At 38.9% G+C, this 22,554-nt stretch overlaps 1 protein-coding gene across 1 annotated transcript in view; it reads right to left on the reverse strand.

Annotated features, from left to right (window-relative positions):
- RhoGAP93B (MyTH4 and RhoGAP_KIAA1688 domain-containing protein RhoGAP93B) overlaps positions 1-22,554 on the reverse strand; it is a 435,660-nt gene that overhangs the window by 102,803 nt on the left and 310,303 nt on the right. The window contains exons 10-11 of the mRNA XM_067151129.2: positions 18,222-18,404; positions 11,391-11,539 (exon numbers count right to left, since the gene is read on the reverse strand). Coding sequence (XP_067007230.2) covers positions 11,391-11,539; positions 18,222-18,404 — 332 coding nt within the window. The remainder of the gene's footprint in view (positions 1-11,390; positions 11,540-18,221; positions 18,405-22,554) is intronic.

Below are 22,554 nucleotides of genomic sequence, written 5' to 3' on the forward strand. Positions count from 1 at the left end.
TTCAAACTGCTGCCACCTTGGTGAGAAGCCAGTCACTATACCAGTTAGCTATCTACTCTACATCGCTATTCTGAACTAAATAACTACTACAATATATAACTGAAGATAATAATACAATTTGGAATGAAATTAAATGAAATGGCATATGGCTTTTAGTGCCGGGAGTGTCCGAGGACAAGTTTGACTCGCCAGATGCACATCTTTTGATTTGACATAAACTCATTAAGTATAAAATAGTGTTGTTACAAATTTTTCTCAATTTGATGATTGTCTACATTTAGGCAAGTTCTTTTGTGGGCATCGTATTCCCTATATATTTTAATCATTTTCTTTTGCTGCTACCTGAGCTTAAACTCATCAGTTTGTATTTGGCCTGAGAAAAGGATTCTTTAAAATGTCATAAAATCTACTTACACGAGTCTATAATATTAAAACACTCTATAATGTTAACCAACTCCAAATCTCCACATCTTCAAACAGATAGGCTCTTTCCTCAATGGCATCCGAGAAGGATGTTAAATAGCCTATTTGAAGACACAGTATAAGAAGATGTGGAGACTGCCCTTGTCACCTCTTTTGGTCGCTCTTTCCACACTAACTGTCATTGTGTTCATCCTATTGTGTGCTGCTATTCATGTTCATGTCTCTCTTTATATAACTTGATTTGACACTACTTTGTTCTAATATTTTTATTTCAATATACAGGGTAGGCAGCTACGAACACACGATGCCCAAGGTCGGTAAGAGCTGAAATACGCGCAAATTGCATGTGCAAGGTTTAGCGGGGTAAAAATAATTTCCTAATGGTATTTAGAGATGTCTACCAGGCTAACCGGACGTCCTTTAGGCTTTGTGTTTGTGCTATGTTGTGCATTGTAACAAAACGAAGAAATGAGGTCCGGAATGTTTTGCATACGGCGAGTGGTTCTTCCAAAAATCCATGTTAATGAAATCACTCTGTGGGAGAACATTCAACGTAAGCAGTTCGGCAATGCCACTAGAATTGTCATGTGCCAGCTCGGAGCTCTACTGTTCCTAGCAGCGGGGATGTGGTTTGACGGGTTCCGTCCCCCTCCTGAAACCAGACTAGAGTTATGAGCTGCCTGCCTCACCTTCACCTGAATAACAGCTGTCCAGAGGTGAATTATTGTCCATACTACTACTACTACTAGTAGTAGTAGTAGTAGTAGTAGTAGTAGTAGTAGTAGTAGTAGTAGTAGTATTTGAATGATGCCAGTGTATGAAAAGCATGGATACCTTGATATGCTGCTGGCATATGGTGAGGCACAACAGAATACGTGTTGTGCTATGCAAATCTATTGGAAAAGGTTTCCCAACAGACGGGTGCCGAATCCAGCAACGATACTTGTAGTACAGCGTGTTTGTGATACTGGTTGTGTTACATCAAGCTGTGAAAATCGAGGGCCTGAACGGCCACATGCAATCCTAGATGAACGGGTGAGTTGGCCGTGTGGTTAGGGGCGTGCAGCTGTGAGCTTGCATCCGGGAGATAGTGGGTTCGAACCCCACTGTCGGCAGCCCTGAAGATGGTTTTCCGTGGTTTCCCATTTTCACACCAGGCAAATGCTGGGGCTGTATCTTAATTAAGGCCACAGCCGCTCCCATTTCCACGCCTTTCCTATCCCACCGTCGCCATAACACATATGTGTCAGTGTGACGCAAAACAAGCAGCAAAAAAAAAAAAACAGCAATCCTAGATGCGGAAGAGGACATCCTGGCAATGGTAGGTGATGATCCCGGGCACAGTATGCGTAGTACTAATTTAGATCGTGCGTAGGACACTGTATGAAAAGCGAATGCACCCTTACCACAATTAATGGGTGCAGTGTCTCTCACCAGTTGATTACCAGCCACCAGTGGATTTCTGACACTGGTTAATTGATCAAGAATGCAATCCAGACTTTCTGTTATGCACTAAGTGGCCTACATGATGTGGTGTAAAAACCACACAGTTCTGCGTAGTGTATTAGTGACAGATGAGGCAATTTTCACACGACCAGGAGTGTTTAAAATGCATAACACTCACTCATTAATATCTGGATGGGTGTAGTAGGAGGTCTGTTACTTGGACCAGTCATCTTGCCTGCACGGTTGATCGGTGCAGCTTACCTGGAGTTCCTCATAGGTACGTTACTGGAGCTTTTAGAGGATGAAAAACAAAGTATATCGAACCAAAGTAACCACTTCGGATGACTGCCGAGAATATCTTTTTCAAGCAGCGTAGGATATTAAGAACAACCCTGGTGTCTTGGCTCGAATGCATCACAACTGGATTTGGAGAAGTGAAGCCTGCATACTAGTGCAATGTGATCACTTCGAACAATTGCTATGAGTTTCACTTAGGTATGTCACATGTTACACCAGAATATTCTGCAGAATAATGACTGGGGAGAACATTAAGAGTCCCAATGCAGTATTTCGAGTCTCCATAGTTCGATAATCCCATACATCCAAGCAGGAAAAAATGTAGTACCAGTAACAAAAATTATAAACCTACAGTTTCAGTGCACAAGTGCCTTGTACATGGCAAAAGCTGAACACAACACACGGAAGACGTGCTTGTTGAAAACCTGGACAATGACCTTGAATACAGTCGGCAGTTCCTCAATCCTACCCTGCACATAGTTCTGGTTCATTATATTTGTTTCAGCAGTTTATATTTTGTGAGTTAAAACAGAAGACACATTACACTTTTAGGGGCCAATGACCTTAAAATGGCAATCGCCATAATCATCATCAACATTCTTCTTTAAATGCAATGAATGTGCTTTTGTTTTCATCATAATGAAATAGGCACTACCATGTTTAACTTAAGTAGGTAGTGTAGTTTTTAACTGCAAAAGCCAATTTTAAATTTCTTTTAATGTAAGGCAATCTGTATGTTTTTGTTTTCTAAGCTACTGTACTGTAATGTTTAACATAAGTAAATTTTTGTATTGATTAGGTGGGTTACCTAATTTGCCTACAATAATTACACCGGCTTTTTCATGTAATTTCGTAAGTCAAACATTTTCTTACGGAGGTAGTCTCGATACCATCTACCTGGAATTAAATAGCCTCTACTGTATGTTAGTTCATTTTTTTCTACAACACTTTGAGTCTGCGGCAGTTCACTGCAGTCTCTGTGTTTGATCCTGCATGTCTCCTTCCATATGTGCCGCAGGACATGACTCTGAGATCACAGTGCGTCGATCACTTTCTGGCAAGCTGAGATCCACCCTAAACAAATCCATGCCAGTGGCACTTCTTCCAAATGTCACTTACTACTTCCAAAGTCCAGCGGCGATGGGATATGGATGGTGGAGGCAGGTTATGGGTGAAACTGGAAGAACCCAGTTCGCAGATTACAGGTGAAATTGGAAGCTCCTAGTTTGTACCTGCACGCTGGCAGCAGATGTGTGATGGTCATCTCTCTGAGACCCTCTGACTACTCAGGAATCTGATACTACATCTGTTTTTGGGCATGCCTGTTTAGGATTACCGCTACCCACCCCACATGGGAAAGGCCCTAGAAAAGGTGGGCTAAACATCAGAAGTTACATCTTATGTCCGGCTGGGCGGCCTCACCCAGCGGGTCACCCCTTGTGCATTCAGAAATCAAAAGCAGGAAAGAGTCACACTCTGAAAATTGGAATATGGAATGTGAGAACTTTACTTGATGTCTCGGATAATGACAGGCCTGAGAGAAGAACAGCTCTCGTTACCCCTCTCTAGACTCAACATTTATGTTGCTGCTTTGAGTGAAACCAGACTGTCCATGGAAGGCAAAATTACTGACTTTGGTTCAGGATATACCATCTTCTGGAAGGGAAGGGAAGGGAAGGGAAGGGAAGGGAAGGGAAGGGAAGGGAAGGGAAGGGAAGGGAAGGGAAGGGAAGGGAAGGGAAGGGAAGGGAAGGGAAGGGAAGAGCAAGAATGTCACATCCATGGTGTGGGATTCACTGTGAAGACTAAACTGGTTATTGATCACCAACTTACTCCCGCTTCAATCAGCGAAAGACTTATGACCCTTTGCATTATGCTCTCAGGAGGTATTTTATGACACATCTGCCTATGCTCCAACCTTAGACGCTCATGATAATGTAAAGGATGAGATCTACGATCAGCTGAGCACAACCATCACCAAGGTACCATCTGCTTGGTGATTTTACTGCCAGAGTTGGGAGAGATAAACAGCTATGGAAAAATGTGATGGGTAAGCAAGGAGTTGGCAATTGTAATGCAAATGGACTATTGTTTCTCAGTCTATGTGCAGAACATGAACTCTTCATCTCCATCAATCAGTTTCGACTGCCTAGCCGCTTCAAGACCTGATGGATGCATCCTCAATCCAAGCATTGGCACATGCTTGATTGTGTCATTACATGTCATTGTGATAAGGACATACTTATTATCAGAACAGCAAGAAATATTGATGATTGCTGGACTGATCACAAACTCCTTATCTGCCTACTCAGGATCTCCATATGCCCTAAACCACCTAGGCATCTCCAAAGCTTGACCAGAAGAAAGTTTAAACTTCAGAATATGATTAATGTACAGCTAACAGCTAACCCAGTTAGCACAAATGATGCTCAGCAAGAATGGGCCACTTTACGGAAAATAATCACGAAGTCAGCCGAGGAAACCATTGGTTTCGTAAAGCAAAAGAGACCAGACTGGTTTGACGACAACAATGAGGAAATTTTGTCTCATCAACACAAAAAGGGAAGCCTATCTATTCCATCTTCAAGATCCATCCTCCAATATGAAGAAAGATTTTTTAGAACTTTAAAGAAATTGTCAGACAAAGATAAGAGAAATCAAGAATACCTGGTGGCAACAGAAAGCTCAGGAACTTCAGAAACTATCTGATGCTTGGGACCTGAGGAACTTTTACGCTGGAATAAAAGAGGTGCATGGTCCATCTCGCTCTTCAACAGGTGTACTGAAAACTGCTGACAACGCTACCACTCTTACTAACAACCATGAAATCCTGGAGCGTTAGAAGGAACATTGCTCCACCCTTATAAATCGTCCTTCCACTGCTGATGTAGACTTTCTTCGTGATGTGCCTCAACAGCCCGAACAACTATGGTTGGCAGTTCCGCTAACTTACCGAGAATTCAGTGCAGCTCTCAATCGTATAAAACACAGAAAGGCACCTGGCCCAGATAAAATCCCTCTGGAGGTAATTCAAGCTGGTGGTCAATCATTCAAAATGATAATTTTCACTCTCATCCTCAAAATTTGGGAAGTCAGAGAGGTAGCCGGTGAACTAAAATGTGCCATTAATATCAATCACAAGGTGATCGCAGCTTTTGTGGTAACTATCGCAGTATATCACTACTATCCATTGTAGGTAAAATTCTCACAAGAATTCTGCTTAACCGCCCCCAGGTTATCTCTGAGAGAGTCCTTCCCGCGTCCCAGTGTGGGTTTCGAACATCCAGAGGCAAAAGTGATTTGATCTTCTGAGCAAGGCAATGCCACGAAAAATGCAGAGAGCAACAGAATCCTCTCTTCTTAGTCTTTTACGACCTGGAAAAGGCATATGACTCTGTTCCAAGACCTGGTATGTGGGCAGTACTGAAACACTTTGACTGTCCTCAGTGTTCTGTTGATCTGGTTCAGGCCCTCCATGAGGCATGACCGCACAGAATTACCATCAGATTAGGATCTCGGATGAATTTCCTCATGGACTGAAACAGGGGTGTGTGTGCTTGCTCCAACACTATTTGCATTATACAGTAAAATAGCAAAGTAAACAAAGCAAAGTCATCTCCGTATAGGCCATGGAGGCCCTTGGAGGGGTGGAAGGTAAAGGCTTCCACAATCCGTAACCTCGGCATTAAATGGGGAAGAGCGGTTAGCTCTATGCCCGGCCGCCTTTGGCCCCAGGAATTAACCTGGTACTCATTTTTGGTGTAGGCTACGTGAACCTCAGGGCCATGTGCACCTCCGGAAGTGGAAATCTCATTTCTTAAATTTTACGACTTCCCGACAGTGATTCGAACCCACGTCCTTCTGGACGAACCGAGCACGCCTTTACCGCCTCGGCCAGGCAGCCCCTATACAGTAAAATACCAGTGTAAAAAATTTTTGGGGACCTCAGAAATTAATTTCTTATAGTGAAATGTTGTTATACTGAAATAAATCAATTCTTAAGACTTGCCCACGGATTTACAAATTAAAAACCTTAATACTATATTTATTAAATGAGAGGAAAATTAGGATGCATATACAGTATATACATGAACTAATGATATTAAAGTACAGGTACGTGCAAGAAGTTTTCAGCATCTCAAATTTTACCCTGCACCGGTACATTATCTCCTCGCCTTTATATTATGAAAAGGTCTGTGATTTTCTTCTGAACACTCCCAGGCACAAACAAATATTCAAAGCAGTCAGTAACCACTGCACGTGAATTTAACACAGATTCTGGCACATCACTTCGTGCCAGAGGAAAATCCTAAAGACTACGTGCCATGTTTGCTGCCTGCACAAAAGTCAAACTCTGTCGAACACTTTAAGGCACATCTTCCTCTTCCTACTCATCATCACACAGATTCCTATCACTTATAATATCTACTGTTTTAGAAATTGGTATGTTGGAATACTTATATGTTACTTTGTGTTACTTTCCTCTAATTCAAAATCCTTGGTTCTGTTGCAAACTTCAATTATGTTGTTGAGTACAGCTGTCAAAGTAAACTTAAAATGTTTCTTTAAAAACAAACTGGATAAATTTTGCCATCATATTGGTTGGACTATTTCTAAAATTAACTATTGAACTTACGGATGTGTTTATTTTATGAATTATGAATAGTGTAGTTCTAGTATTCTTTTATGACATTTACGACAGTAAAACCTCGTTAAGACGTTCCTACAGGGGACAACAAAAAAGAACGTGTTAAGCAAGAAAACGTACTACTTAATATACGAATAAAAACTATATCTACCATAACTAAAGATGAGAGGAAAGTATTAGTAAAAGGTGTGAAAATCACGAGAGAACAAATATGAAAACCTTTTCTGCTGGGGCTCATAAAATAACAAATGCATTGGAAGTTGTGAAAAACACCAAACTACAACTATGAAAACATTTGCACGGGGCCAAGGGTGCACATGCCCGGGGGCAGGGGGGGTGGGGGGCGCGGCCCCCCCCCCCCTTACCTCTCAGGGAAAAGCAAAAATCTAATGTAGTCAGGTGTTTTTCTTTCAAGAAAATGATTTAAAAGTTGGTATTACGTAGAACTGGTAGTACCGCCCCCCACCAACAGGCAGAGGATACCGTGGGTGTTATTCTACCGTAGACTACAAGTCGCCATTCATCTTTCAAAATATTAAAAATACTACATAACCCCAGGTCTAGGCCCCCCTTACAAACTCTCATATGGGCGCCCATGATGGGGGCCAATAAAAATATCAAAGTATTATTGCAGATCACAATCTTTCTAAAACAAATGTTAGTAGAAGCCTTTTATTTCAGAACAGGGGCCTATTAAACATTATTCTCTGGTCACACTCTTTGACAATGAATTGGAGATTACAATCGACCATGTGCAACTGGCAGGAATGACTTTGGCCGCTATTTTGAATCAAACAAAACTTCGACCAACTTAAGTGATCGATTCACAACTAAGTGATTGAGTCAAAACTCGAAGGTACGAGTTCAACACTTGGGACCTCTGCGTGCTTCAAGATGCGGACGTCCAGTCCACTTTCTGACAGATTTTAATTTTGTCTTCATTAGTAAGGAATTTCACGACTTTGAATGGGTGACATCATACTTCTTTGCTATTTCTCCTTTCTTTCCTCCTTTCTCCACTTCCCTAAGTATTTTACATTTTTCTTTTAAAGGAACTACTGATTTCTAATCGGGAAATTTCGCCTTTGTGTTGTATAGAGAGTGCCGCCTGGTATTAGCTGTATAGAGACATGTTGTGCAAAATACGCAGCCATTAAAACAGGATGAATTTCAATTATATTTTGAAGGAAAAAGATGTTAGATATAAGCAAAAGGCTACATTTTAATTCATTATACTGAAAGTTTGAAATTCGTTACAATGAAATACTTTAACATACATTAAATAGGGAAAATGGAAGGGACCTAAAAAAATTTTGCTATTCTGAACATCTCGTTAAACTGGTGTTCATTATAATGACATTTTACTGTACTTGGCTGCCATGCTATGTGAATCTTCTATGAACAACCCAAGTGTGGAGGTTAGGTATCGTTTCGATGGAGGGCTTTTCAACCTAGAAAGACTTTGCTCCCAAAGGCTCACCCAGGTTACAAAGGTAACCAAAATTCTGTGTGCAGATGATGCTGAATCACCTACATGAGATCATGTCATCAACATTGCTGTTCTTGAGAAAGCGCATACCACAATACTTACTGCTGTCTCATCGCGAAAAGGCTTTTCCTGGTCCTAGTCTTATATGCATAGTACTGTGTACTTAACTACTGAAAGGGATGTTGCCACATGTGGCATACATTTAATTTTATTTTCTGCTAAACATTGCATCTTTTACTATACTATTTTTGCATCTGTAAATGGCTAACAATAATACCATTCTTACAGCCATACAGTCTTGGGGCACTGGAAGAAATACTGCTGCATGCTTATAAATCAAAGCTCCATTACTGTTGACGACTTCTTGAGTGATAGTCACAACAACCTCTAGAGCCACAGATGGTAAACCTACTGACATGCTAGAAATTCAGCAAAGCTCTCAAAAGACTGTATCATGGAAAGGCTCCTCCAAGCACACAGATTTTCACTCATTTTCTTTAATTCAGAAAACCGTAAACGTACCTGGACTTTAAAAATGTCTCTATAATCATTATCTTCAAGAGATGAATGTGTTATTTGTGGTAACTATCACGGTATTTCACTGCTATCAATTGCAGGTAAGTTCTTCTGCTAAACCACAATTAACTGCTCTCTGAAAGAATCCTTTCTGAGGCTCAATGCAGTTTCTGAGTCTCCAGAAGCACAACTAACAGATTATTTCATGCAGAATGCAGAGTTGTTGGAACCTTTCTTTAAAACTTCATCCATTATGATTATGAAGAGAAATGGTGAAAGACAACTTCCTTGATGGACTCCACTCTTCGTTTCGAACCAACCTGGCCATCCATCCTGGACCTGGACACAACACTTGGTTTCATCATATAATCATTGTACTCATGCTAAGATGTCTTCGGGCACTTTCTTATGTCTCAAACATTCCCATATATGCCTGCGTGGTACTTGGTCATAAGCTTTCTCAATGTGCAGAAAAACAGTTATTTACCTTTCTCCCAATACTTCTCATAGAGCATTCTGGTGGCAAAAATGAGGTCTATAGTTGATCTATGAGGTCCAAATCCATGTTGTTCCTCCTCAAGTACAGGTTCAACATATTTTCTAATCCTGCTCTCAAGGATGGATTTGTAGATTTTGAGGCCATGTGACAGCAGAGTTATACCTCTGTAGTTGGTACATTTCTTTATATCACCTTTCTTCAACAATTAGATGATGACTCTTTGCTTCCAGTCACTGGGTATTACATTCTCTTTCCATATTCTATTTAGTACCCTGTACATTCACTGTTATCCAACCTCTCCTAGTGCTTTGATCATCTCAACACTTAATTCATCTGATCCAGTTGATGTGTTGTTTTTCAGCTTAGATATTGCTGTCTCTACTTCCAACCAGACTAGTGGTATTTGTGCTGCAAAAATCATAAGGTTCGTCGAACTCCTGTAATATTTTGGTCTTATCCCCAGTCACCTCACCATTAGAAAGTTCTACAGATTGGATAGATTCATTTTGAGTTCTTCTATTTATAACAATACTGTATAACAGTTTTTTATTTCCATCCTGCATTATTTTGGTAGCCAGATCTTCCTTGCATTTCTGCTTTTCAGCTACAACCAACTGTTTGACCTGTAATTTTTTCTTTCTGTAAAGTGATAGCTTCTCCTCTATTTCATGTTGATCTCCCCATGTTCTTGCTTGATATAAAGATCTTCTTGCATGGTTTCTGTCATTGATAGTCTTTTTAATATCATCATTCCACCAGGCAGTTTCCTTAGATTTTCTTATTTGACTCTGTCATCTACATGCTTTTCCTGCTGTACCAACCACAACCTTCTTTAGAGTATCCCATTCTTCATCTACCAATTTCAGTTCTTCTCTCAGCAACAACCTGCGGACACCTGCTGCCTTACCGTACATATTTAATGAGTTTGGCCCAGGCACTCCATGATAGCATGTCTGCAAATGTATCCCATCAAAATAACACCTCCTCCTTATTACGACCTCTGAAAACAGCTAACAATAATACCATTCTTACAACCACAAAATCCAATCCCTCATGGATTGAAATAGAGCTGTATACTTGTCTGATCATTCTTTGCTCTGTTTTTGATTGCTGTGCTGTCTGAGACCTACAATCAACCTGTAAGGTTAGATATCACTTTGATGGAGGTCTCTTTAACTTGGCTGGACTTTCGCCCTCAAAAATTAAGGCTGACAAATGTTAACAAGAAACCCAAACTGCAGTATGCCAATGGCACTGCCTCACCTGCTCTTACACTGATGAGCTGTAAAAGTCAGTCAAATGTCTCAGGAGTGCATTATTTGCACAACTTGCCCCACAGATGAATCTCGAAGATAATCGACGTCTACTGATTCAGCACTAGGGAGCTCAGGTATCACAAAAAGGTTCACGTGCTGTAGACTATCTTGATTGTATACTGAAATGCTACAAATGTGACAGCAAATATGTGAATAAAGGTTCTGCACTGCCTTCACCATTCAATATGCAGTACAGGTAGCTACTAAATCCAAACCATTAAATAACACTTTTGTTTTTTCCTATCCATTCCAAAATTACACCAAAAAGCAAAAGTTATAACTAGCAGTTATCCAACACTCAAACATTAGAAGGGCAGCCAACTGGCAGGTATTTTCCCCCATGATTTTACATCACACCAAGTCAGACAAGTTTTATGGCGATGATAGGATAGGACTGAGAAGAAAGTGCTTGTGGTCTTAATTAAGGCCGCCAGCATTTGCTTGGAGTGAAAATGGAAAACATGGAAAACCATCTTCAAGGCTGCCGACAGTGAGGTTCACACTGAATCGCAACTAACAGCACAGTCAATTCACTTGACAACTATCAATGTGTTAAACAAGAATCCAGAGAATTATACCTGGAATTTTACTGTTTTAAGATGCAACTTTCAAATCTAAGGAAAGAATGAACCATGTAAATTACACAACAGATTTCACAGTTTACATACAATCTCCCATTATACTTACAACTTAGAGCAGTTAACACATGAACAGACGTTCCAAATGTAAAATGTAAAAAAATTATAACTGACAAACCTCTGTCTTCTCCAGGATGGGTGAATACAGAGGCGGCGGTGGAGGTGCCTCTTTCTTGCGTTTCAATGACGCATGCTGTGTTTCGAGGGGTAGAGTGGCAGTGTTTGGGATCATGAGGCCTGGATGCTGGATGCCACCACCAAGTGAGCCTGACAACATACAAAGTCAGATATGAGAGAGAATTCTTTTAATACCACCAATGCATGCACAACAAACATCAAGTATACAGACTATGTTCAGACATTAACAGTATGAAATAGTAGAATCATAGTCTGAAGTTTAAATAACACTGCATAAACTTCAAAGATTATGATGATCAATCAAATATACTACTACTACTACCACCACCACCACTACTTCTTCTTCTTCTTCTTCTTCTACTTCTTGTGCCACCTTCTCCCATAAGACTAACGACCATCATCGAGTAACTTCTATTTTGTATTTCTCATATCAAGGTTGTCATATTGTGGATGTCGAACCACTATCAAAGGTTCTGCACCTAGGATAATCTTCTCCACCAACGTTAATATTTCCCTTCTATCTTGCCTTCTATGATCAGTTGTATCTGGCTGTATTTATCATTTATGAAGATGTGACTAAAATAGACTGCTCTCCTGCATTTTGCTAGCATTAAGACTTTATATGATGTCCCATCACAATGGGAAACGTGGCATATGGTTTGAGTTCATTTGAAAATATGAACATAATTTAGATTGGATCATTAGTTCTCTAGTAAGTAGAAAATCACCAATGCTGTCATCTCCCTGGATATCACATCTAAGTCTTACTTAGAATGCTAGGTAACACATTTTTAAAATTTTTCTTTTTTACAAATGGCCTTATGTCGCACCGACACAGATAGGTCTTATGGCGATGATGGAACAAGAAATGCCTAGGAGTGATAAGGAAGCGGCTGTGGCCTTAATTAAGGTACAGATTTTTCACAGAGGAATTACCTGATTATAAGGAACACATGATTCAGTAATAAGAATAGTCAGGAGATGATCATATATCAGAAGGTAGAGCACAGGATTAAAATCTTCATCACTTGACAGAAAGTGAAAATTGTTAAGAACAGATAACTGTAACAGCAATGCCTGTGGAATATTCAGGTAACGACTGCAGAGCAGTGATAGCAAAGCTGAAATCAGTCAGATTTATACAATTACAATAAAGAAGGAAGAAGAGAAAAGGAAAGTAGAAAAAGAAAGATGAACAGACAGGAAGATTTGGTGAAGGAGCTGTAACAACCAATACCCAGTATGATGACTAGGCAGGTACATTTGTTGGCAATCCAGAGAGGGTATGTGGTAGAACATCATGGTAGGTAAGAGAAAGACTGAAAGAAAAGGTTCAAGTGGAAAGAAACAAAACTACTAAAAATATAAGTATTATATGAAAAGAAATCCTGCAAACATCAACCCTATCCTCAGCATATTGTGAATACATTTACATTCTCTCATCAGATTTTGGCACAAGAAATTCTTGTCATTTAATGCTCTATGTGATCTTTAGTTCTTTTTGGTGATAATTACTACACCACTATGTCTTTACAAGTACCCCACAAAAAACAGCAAATTGTTTGGTTGAGGGAGTAAGGCAACTCTGTTGTTTAATTGACACACAGTCAGGGCAGACAATACTTCAAATAACCAACAGGACAAGCAAAAGGTGGCAGCACTGCATGGTTTGGTGTTTCTAGTAACAACTTAGAATGAGCTCGGTCTGATATGTGCATTTGTTAGGTAGAGGAAAATGTAGATGCAACATTCATGTTTAATAGTTACGTCCAAGTGAATATGTAACATGGTTCAATTCTTATGCAAAGAAGGTATTTTGACCAGGAAAACTGTCATGAAGAGTGATTGTGCTCCATGGTAACACACATCAACATGTTGCCAATGTATCAATGGACAGTCACTTAGGTCTTGTGGATCAAAGTGGTGTAGTAATTCTCACTACAAGAATTACAAGGTTTATCTGATCCTGTAATGATAAGGAGGAGGTTTCCGCAAGGCAGTATTACTTTATAAATATCTAAATATATCTAAATGATATAAGTAAGAAACTGGAATCATAGATAAGGCTTTTTTTACCTAGCTTGATAGCTGCAGTCGCTTAAGTGCGACCAGTATCCAGTATTCGGGAGATAGTAGGTTCGAACCCCACTGTCGGCAGCCCTGAAGATGGTTTTCCATGGTTTCGCATTTTCACACCAGGCAAATGCTTAATTAAGGCTACGGCCGCTTCCTTCCCACTCCCAGCCCTTCCCTGTCCCATCATCGCCATAAGACCTACCTGTGTCGGTGCGATGTAAAGCAACTAGCAAAAAAAAAAAAGGCTTTTAGCAGATATTTAGCACTCGATCTAGTTCTGAGAGAACTAAGTGAAAGAGAAATAAATGAGAAATATGAGTACAGGTATGCAAAATCTGACGGTGCATGCTTTTACTGATGATCTGGTGCTTCTGTGTAAGAACTAGCTGAACATCTTGCAGATCTAGTAACAACTTCTTTAACCAAGATCGGACTCCAAATAAAAACTATGAAAAGTAACGCCATACTGATATGTAAAGGTCAGATGACCACCTCTGTTCACACAACTCTGGATGGGAATACAATTGAGTGCATTTCACTGGGTGAAACAATGCAGTACCTTGGGGTAACATATCAAGACAAAATTTAATTTAATCCTTCTGCAGTAATCAATCAGCTCACAAGGAATTTGAACCAGGTGGTTAGTTCACCTCTGCCACAGCTAATCTCCCATTTCAATGTGCACCTCTTGAAAACCTGACAATTAAATTTCTTGGCAATACTAATAAAATAATAAGGAGTTCCATTAAAGAAATTATTTGATTACCTACTGACATACCAGATGCAATGATTTATGCCCCAAACATTTTAGAGGACTTGGAATTTTCAAAGCACAGTAGGAGGCTTCTGGTTAGATGGAAGAGGACTAAAAGACACTAATCTTTTCAGAAAAAAAAGAATCTAAATCTAAGGAAATCCTCTCCAGGATTGCTTGATTTGAGAACTGGAAAAGATCCAAAGGAAAGCATAACAATTGTTTCTGGGCACTTTCTAACAAAGGAGTAGTGTTTACAAAATGTTGCAAACATTGGGCTGATTTGATGAGCTGCTTAACTAAGCGGTATGTTCCAAGCTGTCAGTGAAGAGATGGTGTAGAACAATATTAGTAAATGAATCAGCTTGAATGGAAAGATTATTAAAGCTGAAAATTACAGGCCAGTCAGTTTGAGATGCATTGCATGTAAGCTTTGGGAAAGCATTATTTCTCATTCATCATCATCTTCATTTCCCGTTTCCAGCTTCCCGGGTCGGGTTGTGAATCAAGGACCTCCATCGCTGCCTCTCTCTCTCCACCACTCTTCTCCTTTCTTTAGTACATCTTCTGGCTTTCCTCCACACTTCTCTAAGCACTCCCACACTGAATCTGTCCACCTCTTTCGGGGTCTTCCTCGTGGTCTCTTTCCAGTTAACTTCTCTGAAAAAGCTTTTTTTTTTTTCCTCATCATATGCCTATACCACTTTAGCTTCGTTGTTTCCATCCTATCTTGAAGTTTCAAGGTTCCTGCCCTTTTCCTTATTACTTCATTTCTAATTCTATCCTTTCTGGTCTTGCCCTCGATACCTCTTAGGAATTTCATCTCCGCTGCCTGTATTCTACTCTCCTCTTGTTTTGTTGTAGTCCAAGATCCAGCTGCATAGGTTAGTATGGATTCATAATAGGTTGAATATAATACTTTCATACATTTCTTCGGGATATCTTGGTTCCAAAAAATACCACTTACACTCCAGTAGAAGCTGTTTGCTTGTTGTATTCTTCATCCAATTTCCTCGGTAATTTTTCCATCATCTGTGATCACACTTCCCAAGTACTTGAAACTTCTAACCACTTCCAAAATTTTACCATTCAGTTTTATCTTTCCTCTTCTTTCCTTCCTTCCTTCCTTCCTTTCTTCCTTCCTTCCTTCCTTCCCCCTGTCATCACTATTGTTTTACTTTTCTGTGTGCTTACTTTCATCCCAAATTTTTTCTATCTCTTGATTCCATACATCTACTTGTTTTTGCACTTCCATTTCATCCTCACCCCATATCACTATATCATCTGCAAACAACATGGCTTTTGTTGCCTGTCTTCCCAATCTCTGTATAATGTTCTTATGAATTTCATCCATGACTATGATGAATAGTATGGGGGTTAGTACACTTCCCTGTCGGAGACCAGTTTCAACTTCAAACCATTTTGTTTTTCCTATACTAGTCTTCACACTACTAACACAATTTTTGTACATTTGCACTTCCACTCTGTTAACTTGTTTTTTCCTTAATGTGTCTCATACTAAATGTCTGGGCACACTGTCATAAGCCTTCTCAATGTCAATAAATGTCATCAATATGTCTTTTCCAAACTCCCATCTTTTCAATGTAATTATTAAATTAATGTAGTAATGGTCCACCTTTCAGTACTATAATATGTAATATTCTAAATTACATTAATTAGGGACTAGTTTCGGCCTGGGCTGGCCATCTTCAGCCTTAATGTAAAACACCTAATAACTAAACAAATGTACATGCACACAATTGACATAAAAACAAATGAAAACAAATATATACAAAGTGACATTAAAAACTGGGATGGAATATGAATAAATTTGAAAATGAACTAGGTTCTAACATCTTGAGTATGTTCATCATTGAGAATAATTTCAAGTATTAAGTATTAATTTATATACACAGAACTGTTAGTTCTAATACTGCAGATCATTTCAATAGGAACTGGTAAATGTTGATCCTGTAGTTTGTCATGAAATCTATATGTGTGGTGTTAGCTATATGTAATCCATTGGACACTGCTGTAAATAACCACTAGCTGACAGGGAACTGTTAGATGTTGTTTCATCTTCAATCAAAATAATAAATGAGATGCTCTCATGGTGCTTGTTAAATCTTGCTGAAATGTTGTTGGACATTGTCAGGACAGCACATGAAGATGTGGTTAACACAGATACATTGTGTCTGGTATAAAATTTTTGCGATTCATTGCGGTGCCCATGAAGTTAACCTCTCAATACAGCATGAGGTGTGTGGTCCATTGTTGAGTGTGCTTCAGACTTTGTACATATTTGTTTTCATTTGTTTTTATGTCAATTGTGTGCATGTACATTTGTTTAGTTATTAGGTGTTTTACATTAAGGCTGAAGATGGCCAGCCCAGGCCGAAACTAGTCCCTAATTAATGTAATTTAGAATATTACATATTATAGTATTGAAAGGTGGACCATTACTACATTAATTTAATAATTACATTGTACTTGCAATTCAATACGGATCAGAACCATGAAGTTTATAACCTATGATCCCATCTTTTCTCCATCATATGTCTTAATGTAAAGATCAGGTCAAATGTTGACCTGTCTTTCCTAAAACCACACTGTACTTCTTCCATTTCTCCTTCTAGCTTCCATTATTTCTGATTATATATTACATTAGACATGTTTGCAAAATTAATAACTGGTTTGATAGAAGGCAATTAGGGTTTAGGTAAGGTTATTCCACTGAAGCTCAATTTGTAGGATTCCAGCAAGATATAGCCAGATATCTCACATTCAGGAGCTCTGAGTTGACAATATCTATCCTACTATATTGGTTATCTGAGCATGCAATTATTTTAAGCTTTAGACTAGATTTATTTCAGCCAATCTTCCATACCTTTTTAGGGTCCTGCCACTGCGGAGAAATGTAAAGTCTGGTGTGCTGAATGTCCCAGAAGGGATTAGTTGCGTGAGCCAGCTTTCAGACAGGAAACAATTTCTACATCTATAATATTGCTTCTTGGCCATGACTCAACTCCTATTATAATATATGGTAAATATACCATATACCTATCAAATTACTTAATTCTATTCTTTTCCATCAGCTCCCTATAATCTCATTACTGCTCCCTAGACCACCCCATTTCTCTGAATGTACCTTCCTAGAAGCCTCCTAAACAAACTTCCTAACTTACACATACCCCTGTGATTCAACTGAAGACCATCTGAGTGCAGATCTGTATCTAGACCATCTGAATGCAGATCCATATCTCCTACCCATCCATTAGAATCTACAGATTTCACTCTCAGTTTCTCACATAACTGCTCCACAGACATTTAAATTCCTAATCATCCTTCAGTCAGTATACCACAGACAACAATCTCTGCTCCCTTAAACTCCTCCCATGCTGTCATAACAAGATCCCCGACTATGGTGATACCTATTCCTGCTTGCCTTACATTATTGGTACCAACGTGAAAAACTACCACCTTACCCTCCTCCTTCCTTTCTACTTTCCTCAACATCTGCCTTAATCTAATTCCCTCATAACAGTCTACCCTGGTTCCCTTTCCTCCACGCACTTTCCCCACGTGCTTAACAGTGCAGTCCCCCATGACCAGAGCCTCAACCCTACATATCTCAATAGATCCCTTCCCCTCCTGTCTCCCTCATCCTCCTCGATGGCTGTAGTACTTACTTCCTCTCCCTTTCCTCCCTCTCACGACTCTGTTCCACCTCCCTCTTCCCTTCTTCTACTCAACATTTCCCTCTCCTCCCTTTCCTCTTATCCCCCCCTACTCTGCACCACCTCTCTCTTCCCTCTTACTCCTTAATTATACTCAACACTCAAAAATCAAGAATCAAAAATTAAGCATTTCCAGGCCTGCATGGATACCTATTTTACTTCCCCACATATGAGGAACCAAACTTAAATTTCCTGTTACTGCTTCAGATAAGCAATGTATAAAGAGGCAGATTTCAGGTCTCACCTGACATAGTTCCAATGACAATGCCACCGCTACTTCTCGCTGAACTCATTTGCTGCTGCTGTTGCTGCTGCTGTTGTTGCTGCTGATGCTGTTGCAAGCTTGACGCAGTAAGAGTTGTACCACCCGTCAGGTTCGTGTTGTAGTAACTTACACTGTCCACATAGTCAGCATTGTTTCTACAGTCTGAAATCATATCACAACTGTATCAATAAAACAGTAATACACTGCCAAAATATGAAAAAACTACCTGTACAGTATTGACATAAGACTTCAGCTTCTGGTAACATGTCCAATTAGCATGAAGTATGGTTGTTCATAATTCTTTAAGAGATCTCTTATCAAAATAAATTTCTATCTGCCACATTAATAAATCCTTAAGGACTAGGAAGAACACAGATATCATCCCCATGTGCTCAGTAACATTTCTTTTCCAGGTGCAATTAGGGAGTATATTCCAAGACTGTACCAAAAGTATCACTTAACATCTATCAGAAGCAACCAATCAGGAGGAAAAACCACTACTGGCACCAGCATTTGAACTTGGTATTACAGCTTCCCAGTGAAATCAATATACTGGTATCAATGTTTTCCTACACATTCAAGTCAAAAAAAAAAGGAAAATATATATTACTTATTTAGTTTCCTAGATAATTAAGGATATAGCAAAGTAATACCTATGGTAATGAATAGACCACTAATAAAATAATAACTGTGTGTAATGACAATCAAAAAATATGACAGCAAGAAATTATCCCAACTAATATACCACCCCAAAAAAAGTACCCTTCACCTCACCATTAATCTTTTAATTCCTGATGCTGCTGTTTAGATTGCCAAGTTGGAATTGGTACATGGTATTGTCCAAGTATAAGGCATGAAGAATACTTCATCATATTTTGATGAAGTCTGCATAAGACTGATAATGGTGGTGAGGATATCATATAACCCAAAAAAATAAATACAAAAAATTAACAAAACTACAACTGCTAATAATATTTTGCTGAAATTACTTTAATTAATGGAAAATGACAGTGATTTCATTACTACTTTTTTTTTACTGATTACTGTTTAGAATAAATGTACATATTTTAACTCTCATGGAATGATGATGATGATGATATCATTTAACCCACTTCTCATTGCGAAGCAAAACTGAGTGAATCCATTTGCATCATAATGAATACACTATAAACTGCTCAACTAAGCAGTATGTTCTGAGCTGTCAGAAGAGAGATGGTGTGGAATGACATTAGTAGATGAATAAGCTTGAATGGAGTTTTCATAATATGAAGATAAAGTTGGAATTTGAGAGGAGAAATTGGAGCAAATATTTCTTTATAGCAAGAATAATTTGGGACTGGAATATTATTTACCAAGGGAGACATTCGATAAATTTCGAAATTCTTTGAAATAATTGAAGAAAAGACTAGGTAACAATTGGTATGGATTCTGCCAAGTGGGTGACAGCCCTAAATGCATATCAATAGGGAATGAGTGATTGAAGAAACAAGGATGGACAAATTCAGAATGGAAGTGTTTTAATAATCAAAGTTATATTAAAAAAAAAAAAAAGAAGAGGAATTAAACTAAGGGAGATGCTAGACGTAGAGGCAAAGGGAAGGAAGCGTAGAAAAAGACAGGAGAGATATACTGTATGTTGAGTATTCAGCCCGAAGGCTGGCTGTATCCTCAACAGCTCCGCCATTAGCTGTCATAGATGACAGGCATTGCTGAAGTGGCTGACAAGGAAAATGAGGAGTGGGTTAGTTTTCAACTGCTTTCCTCAACGAGCTGGTAATTGCTATTACATATCAGTCTGCCAAGCTCACTTAAATGCACTCACCAACTGACACTATCAGCGATATTTTCACACCATTCATAGAAAGGACTGGCTGCATAAGGAATGGGGTTACTAACATCACCCATACCACTTCCATATTGTTAAAGTCAAGTATGGGACAATGAAAGTAACAAATTTATTTCAGCCCAGAGGTGCCAACGTTTGAAGTTTGAACGTTTGAATCCCATTTTTAACTCACACTGCCCCCCCCCTCCAAATGTTTATCAGTCACATCCAAAGCACCCCATTTGCCCTTTTCCCAACAGCAATCTATTCTAAAGTAGATCATATTACACAATAAAATTTGCTCTTTACCTGTTAGTTCTGTGATAAAAAATGCTTTGTAGCTTGTTTTGCACCCAGTAGCTGCTATTCAGTGTAGGTTTTCTTGAAACATACTTCTGCCTGAGATGATATTTTTGTATTCAGAACCATAAGGGATTCCAGTTTAGATGTACTTAATGTAGGCCTGAATTCTGTCTGATTTTTCCTAACAACACTGAAAACACTTTCTGTGGGAGAGTTACTGTGAGGTACATTTAATACTGCAAATACAATACTTAAGGTTTTATGCTTAATTTGTCCACTTTCATTTTTAAGCTCTGCAATGTTGCACCAGTTCACATCAATCTTAGGTGTATGTACAATGTATTCAGGGAAACTATCACACTGGTAAACTGAAAATTCCTCTTCAAGTTTGTCTTGTTCACTTTTCTTGACCAAACTTGGGAATCTTCAAACAAAATATTCACAAGATGAATAGGAAACCTTCATTCTGAGAGAGATGTCTACAACTTCGTCATGATGAAATTCATCATCAAGGGGAAATTTTCTGATAACATGACTGCAAGCTGCCATATAAAAAAACTCTCTTACAGAATTATAAAACATCTCTTCATCAAAGTCATTATCTTTCAAGTATGCCCTGGCTTTTGCTCCAATTACCAGGTCCTCATTAGCTTTCTGGTATTTCCTCCTCTTGAATTCAACACTCAAAAGGGAAGTAGATTCTGACTGAATAGAACATGGCTAAACAAATCTGACCAATAGGTCAATTAAAAGACCAGTAAGTTTCCTCCTAAGAAGATGTATGGCTGGAGCATCTTGTTGCAAAAATAAATTCACTGAGTTAAAGACAGGAAGTGTATCCTAAAGAAAGTAGCAAAACAGTTTTGTGTGTGGGTCTTGTAAGAAAGATTTTACAGGTTCAAACAGCTTGTTGCTCTCATTTTTATGGTGGGGCTCACTACAAAACATGAGTGTCAAAGCTTCCCACTGCTCAAGAACTCGATTAATAGACTGAAGAAGCGAGAGCCAACGGGTACTGACATATTTCAAAATTTGTGCCACAAACAGCCTGATATACTTTCAAAGTGTTTTGCCTTTTAGAACTCTTATCAAGATAGTAATATAACTGAACCAAAAAGTTCTTTACACTGACTGGTAAGTGGGCTGTGCTTTTTGTGCACAGGTGTGCATGATATGACAAGAACCACCCAGGACATAAACAGAAGAATGCCTGTTCTTCACAAATTTGGCAACACCTTTATTTGCCCTTATCACTGTGTATGCATTGTCAGATGAAAAAAAAATGCAATTTTCCCATGGAATGGCTAAAGAAGACAATTCACTATCAATAACAGAGAAAATTCCCTCGTCTGTGTTGTCAGTACTCTCTAACAATGGCAACAGAAGAGTTAATATTTGGCCCCTCTGACCATTAAAGATAGAGGCAACTAAAGGATAAAGTTTAACTGCATTTGAATCTGTACTACCATCAGTAGCCAAAGAAAAAGGCATCATTTGAAAAAGTTCACTTATTTCTTTTTTTTTTTTTTCTCAGATGCTGAGTAAGAATTAACCACACCCATATTTCTGAGATATTTTAGAGTTGGGAAACATTGATCTAAATAAATTTCCAGCGTGGTCTGAAACTGATAATGGAATATTATGCTCCAAAAGAAATTATGTGAACAGAAATTTGGCATTTGTCACCGTAGTTTCATTACTTTTTATGAACAACGATGAAACAGACTGGTTTTGTCATTTTGATTCACCGTATGTGTGATGTTTCTTGGATTCTATGTGTCTTTTGCAATCATCTCGTCCACCGCGAGCCACAGAGAAATCACACAAACATACATTGCAAAACACATGGTTTTCATTAACACGTGAAGCAAGTAGGCATGGCGATTAGTTTGTGTAACCGTCTCAATATTGCTGTAACACCGCTGTCTTCTTAGAAGATGCAATTTGACAATTGCTCCACTTCATTTTACAAAACCAATCACTTCTTTTTAAATCAATAACTAGGATAATCAGAACTGAAACAAGCTAAATATACCACTCACGTCTTTGCACACAACGAAGAGAGAAATTCGCGCACTGGAGAACAGCAGAGCTAGGAGTAGAGCCTATTTCACAGCTGACTTGATGTGTCATTCTAGTTAAGACAGCAGCGTATATCTATGCACCTGGCCATGATTTCGCAAC

The sequence above is a fragment of the Anabrus simplex genome, chromosome 1 (genome assembly GCF_040414725.1).
Source record: "Anabrus simplex isolate iqAnaSimp1 chromosome 1, ASM4041472v1, whole genome shotgun sequence".
NCBI lineage: Eukaryota > Metazoa > Arthropoda > Insecta > Orthoptera > Tettigoniidae > Anabrus > Anabrus simplex.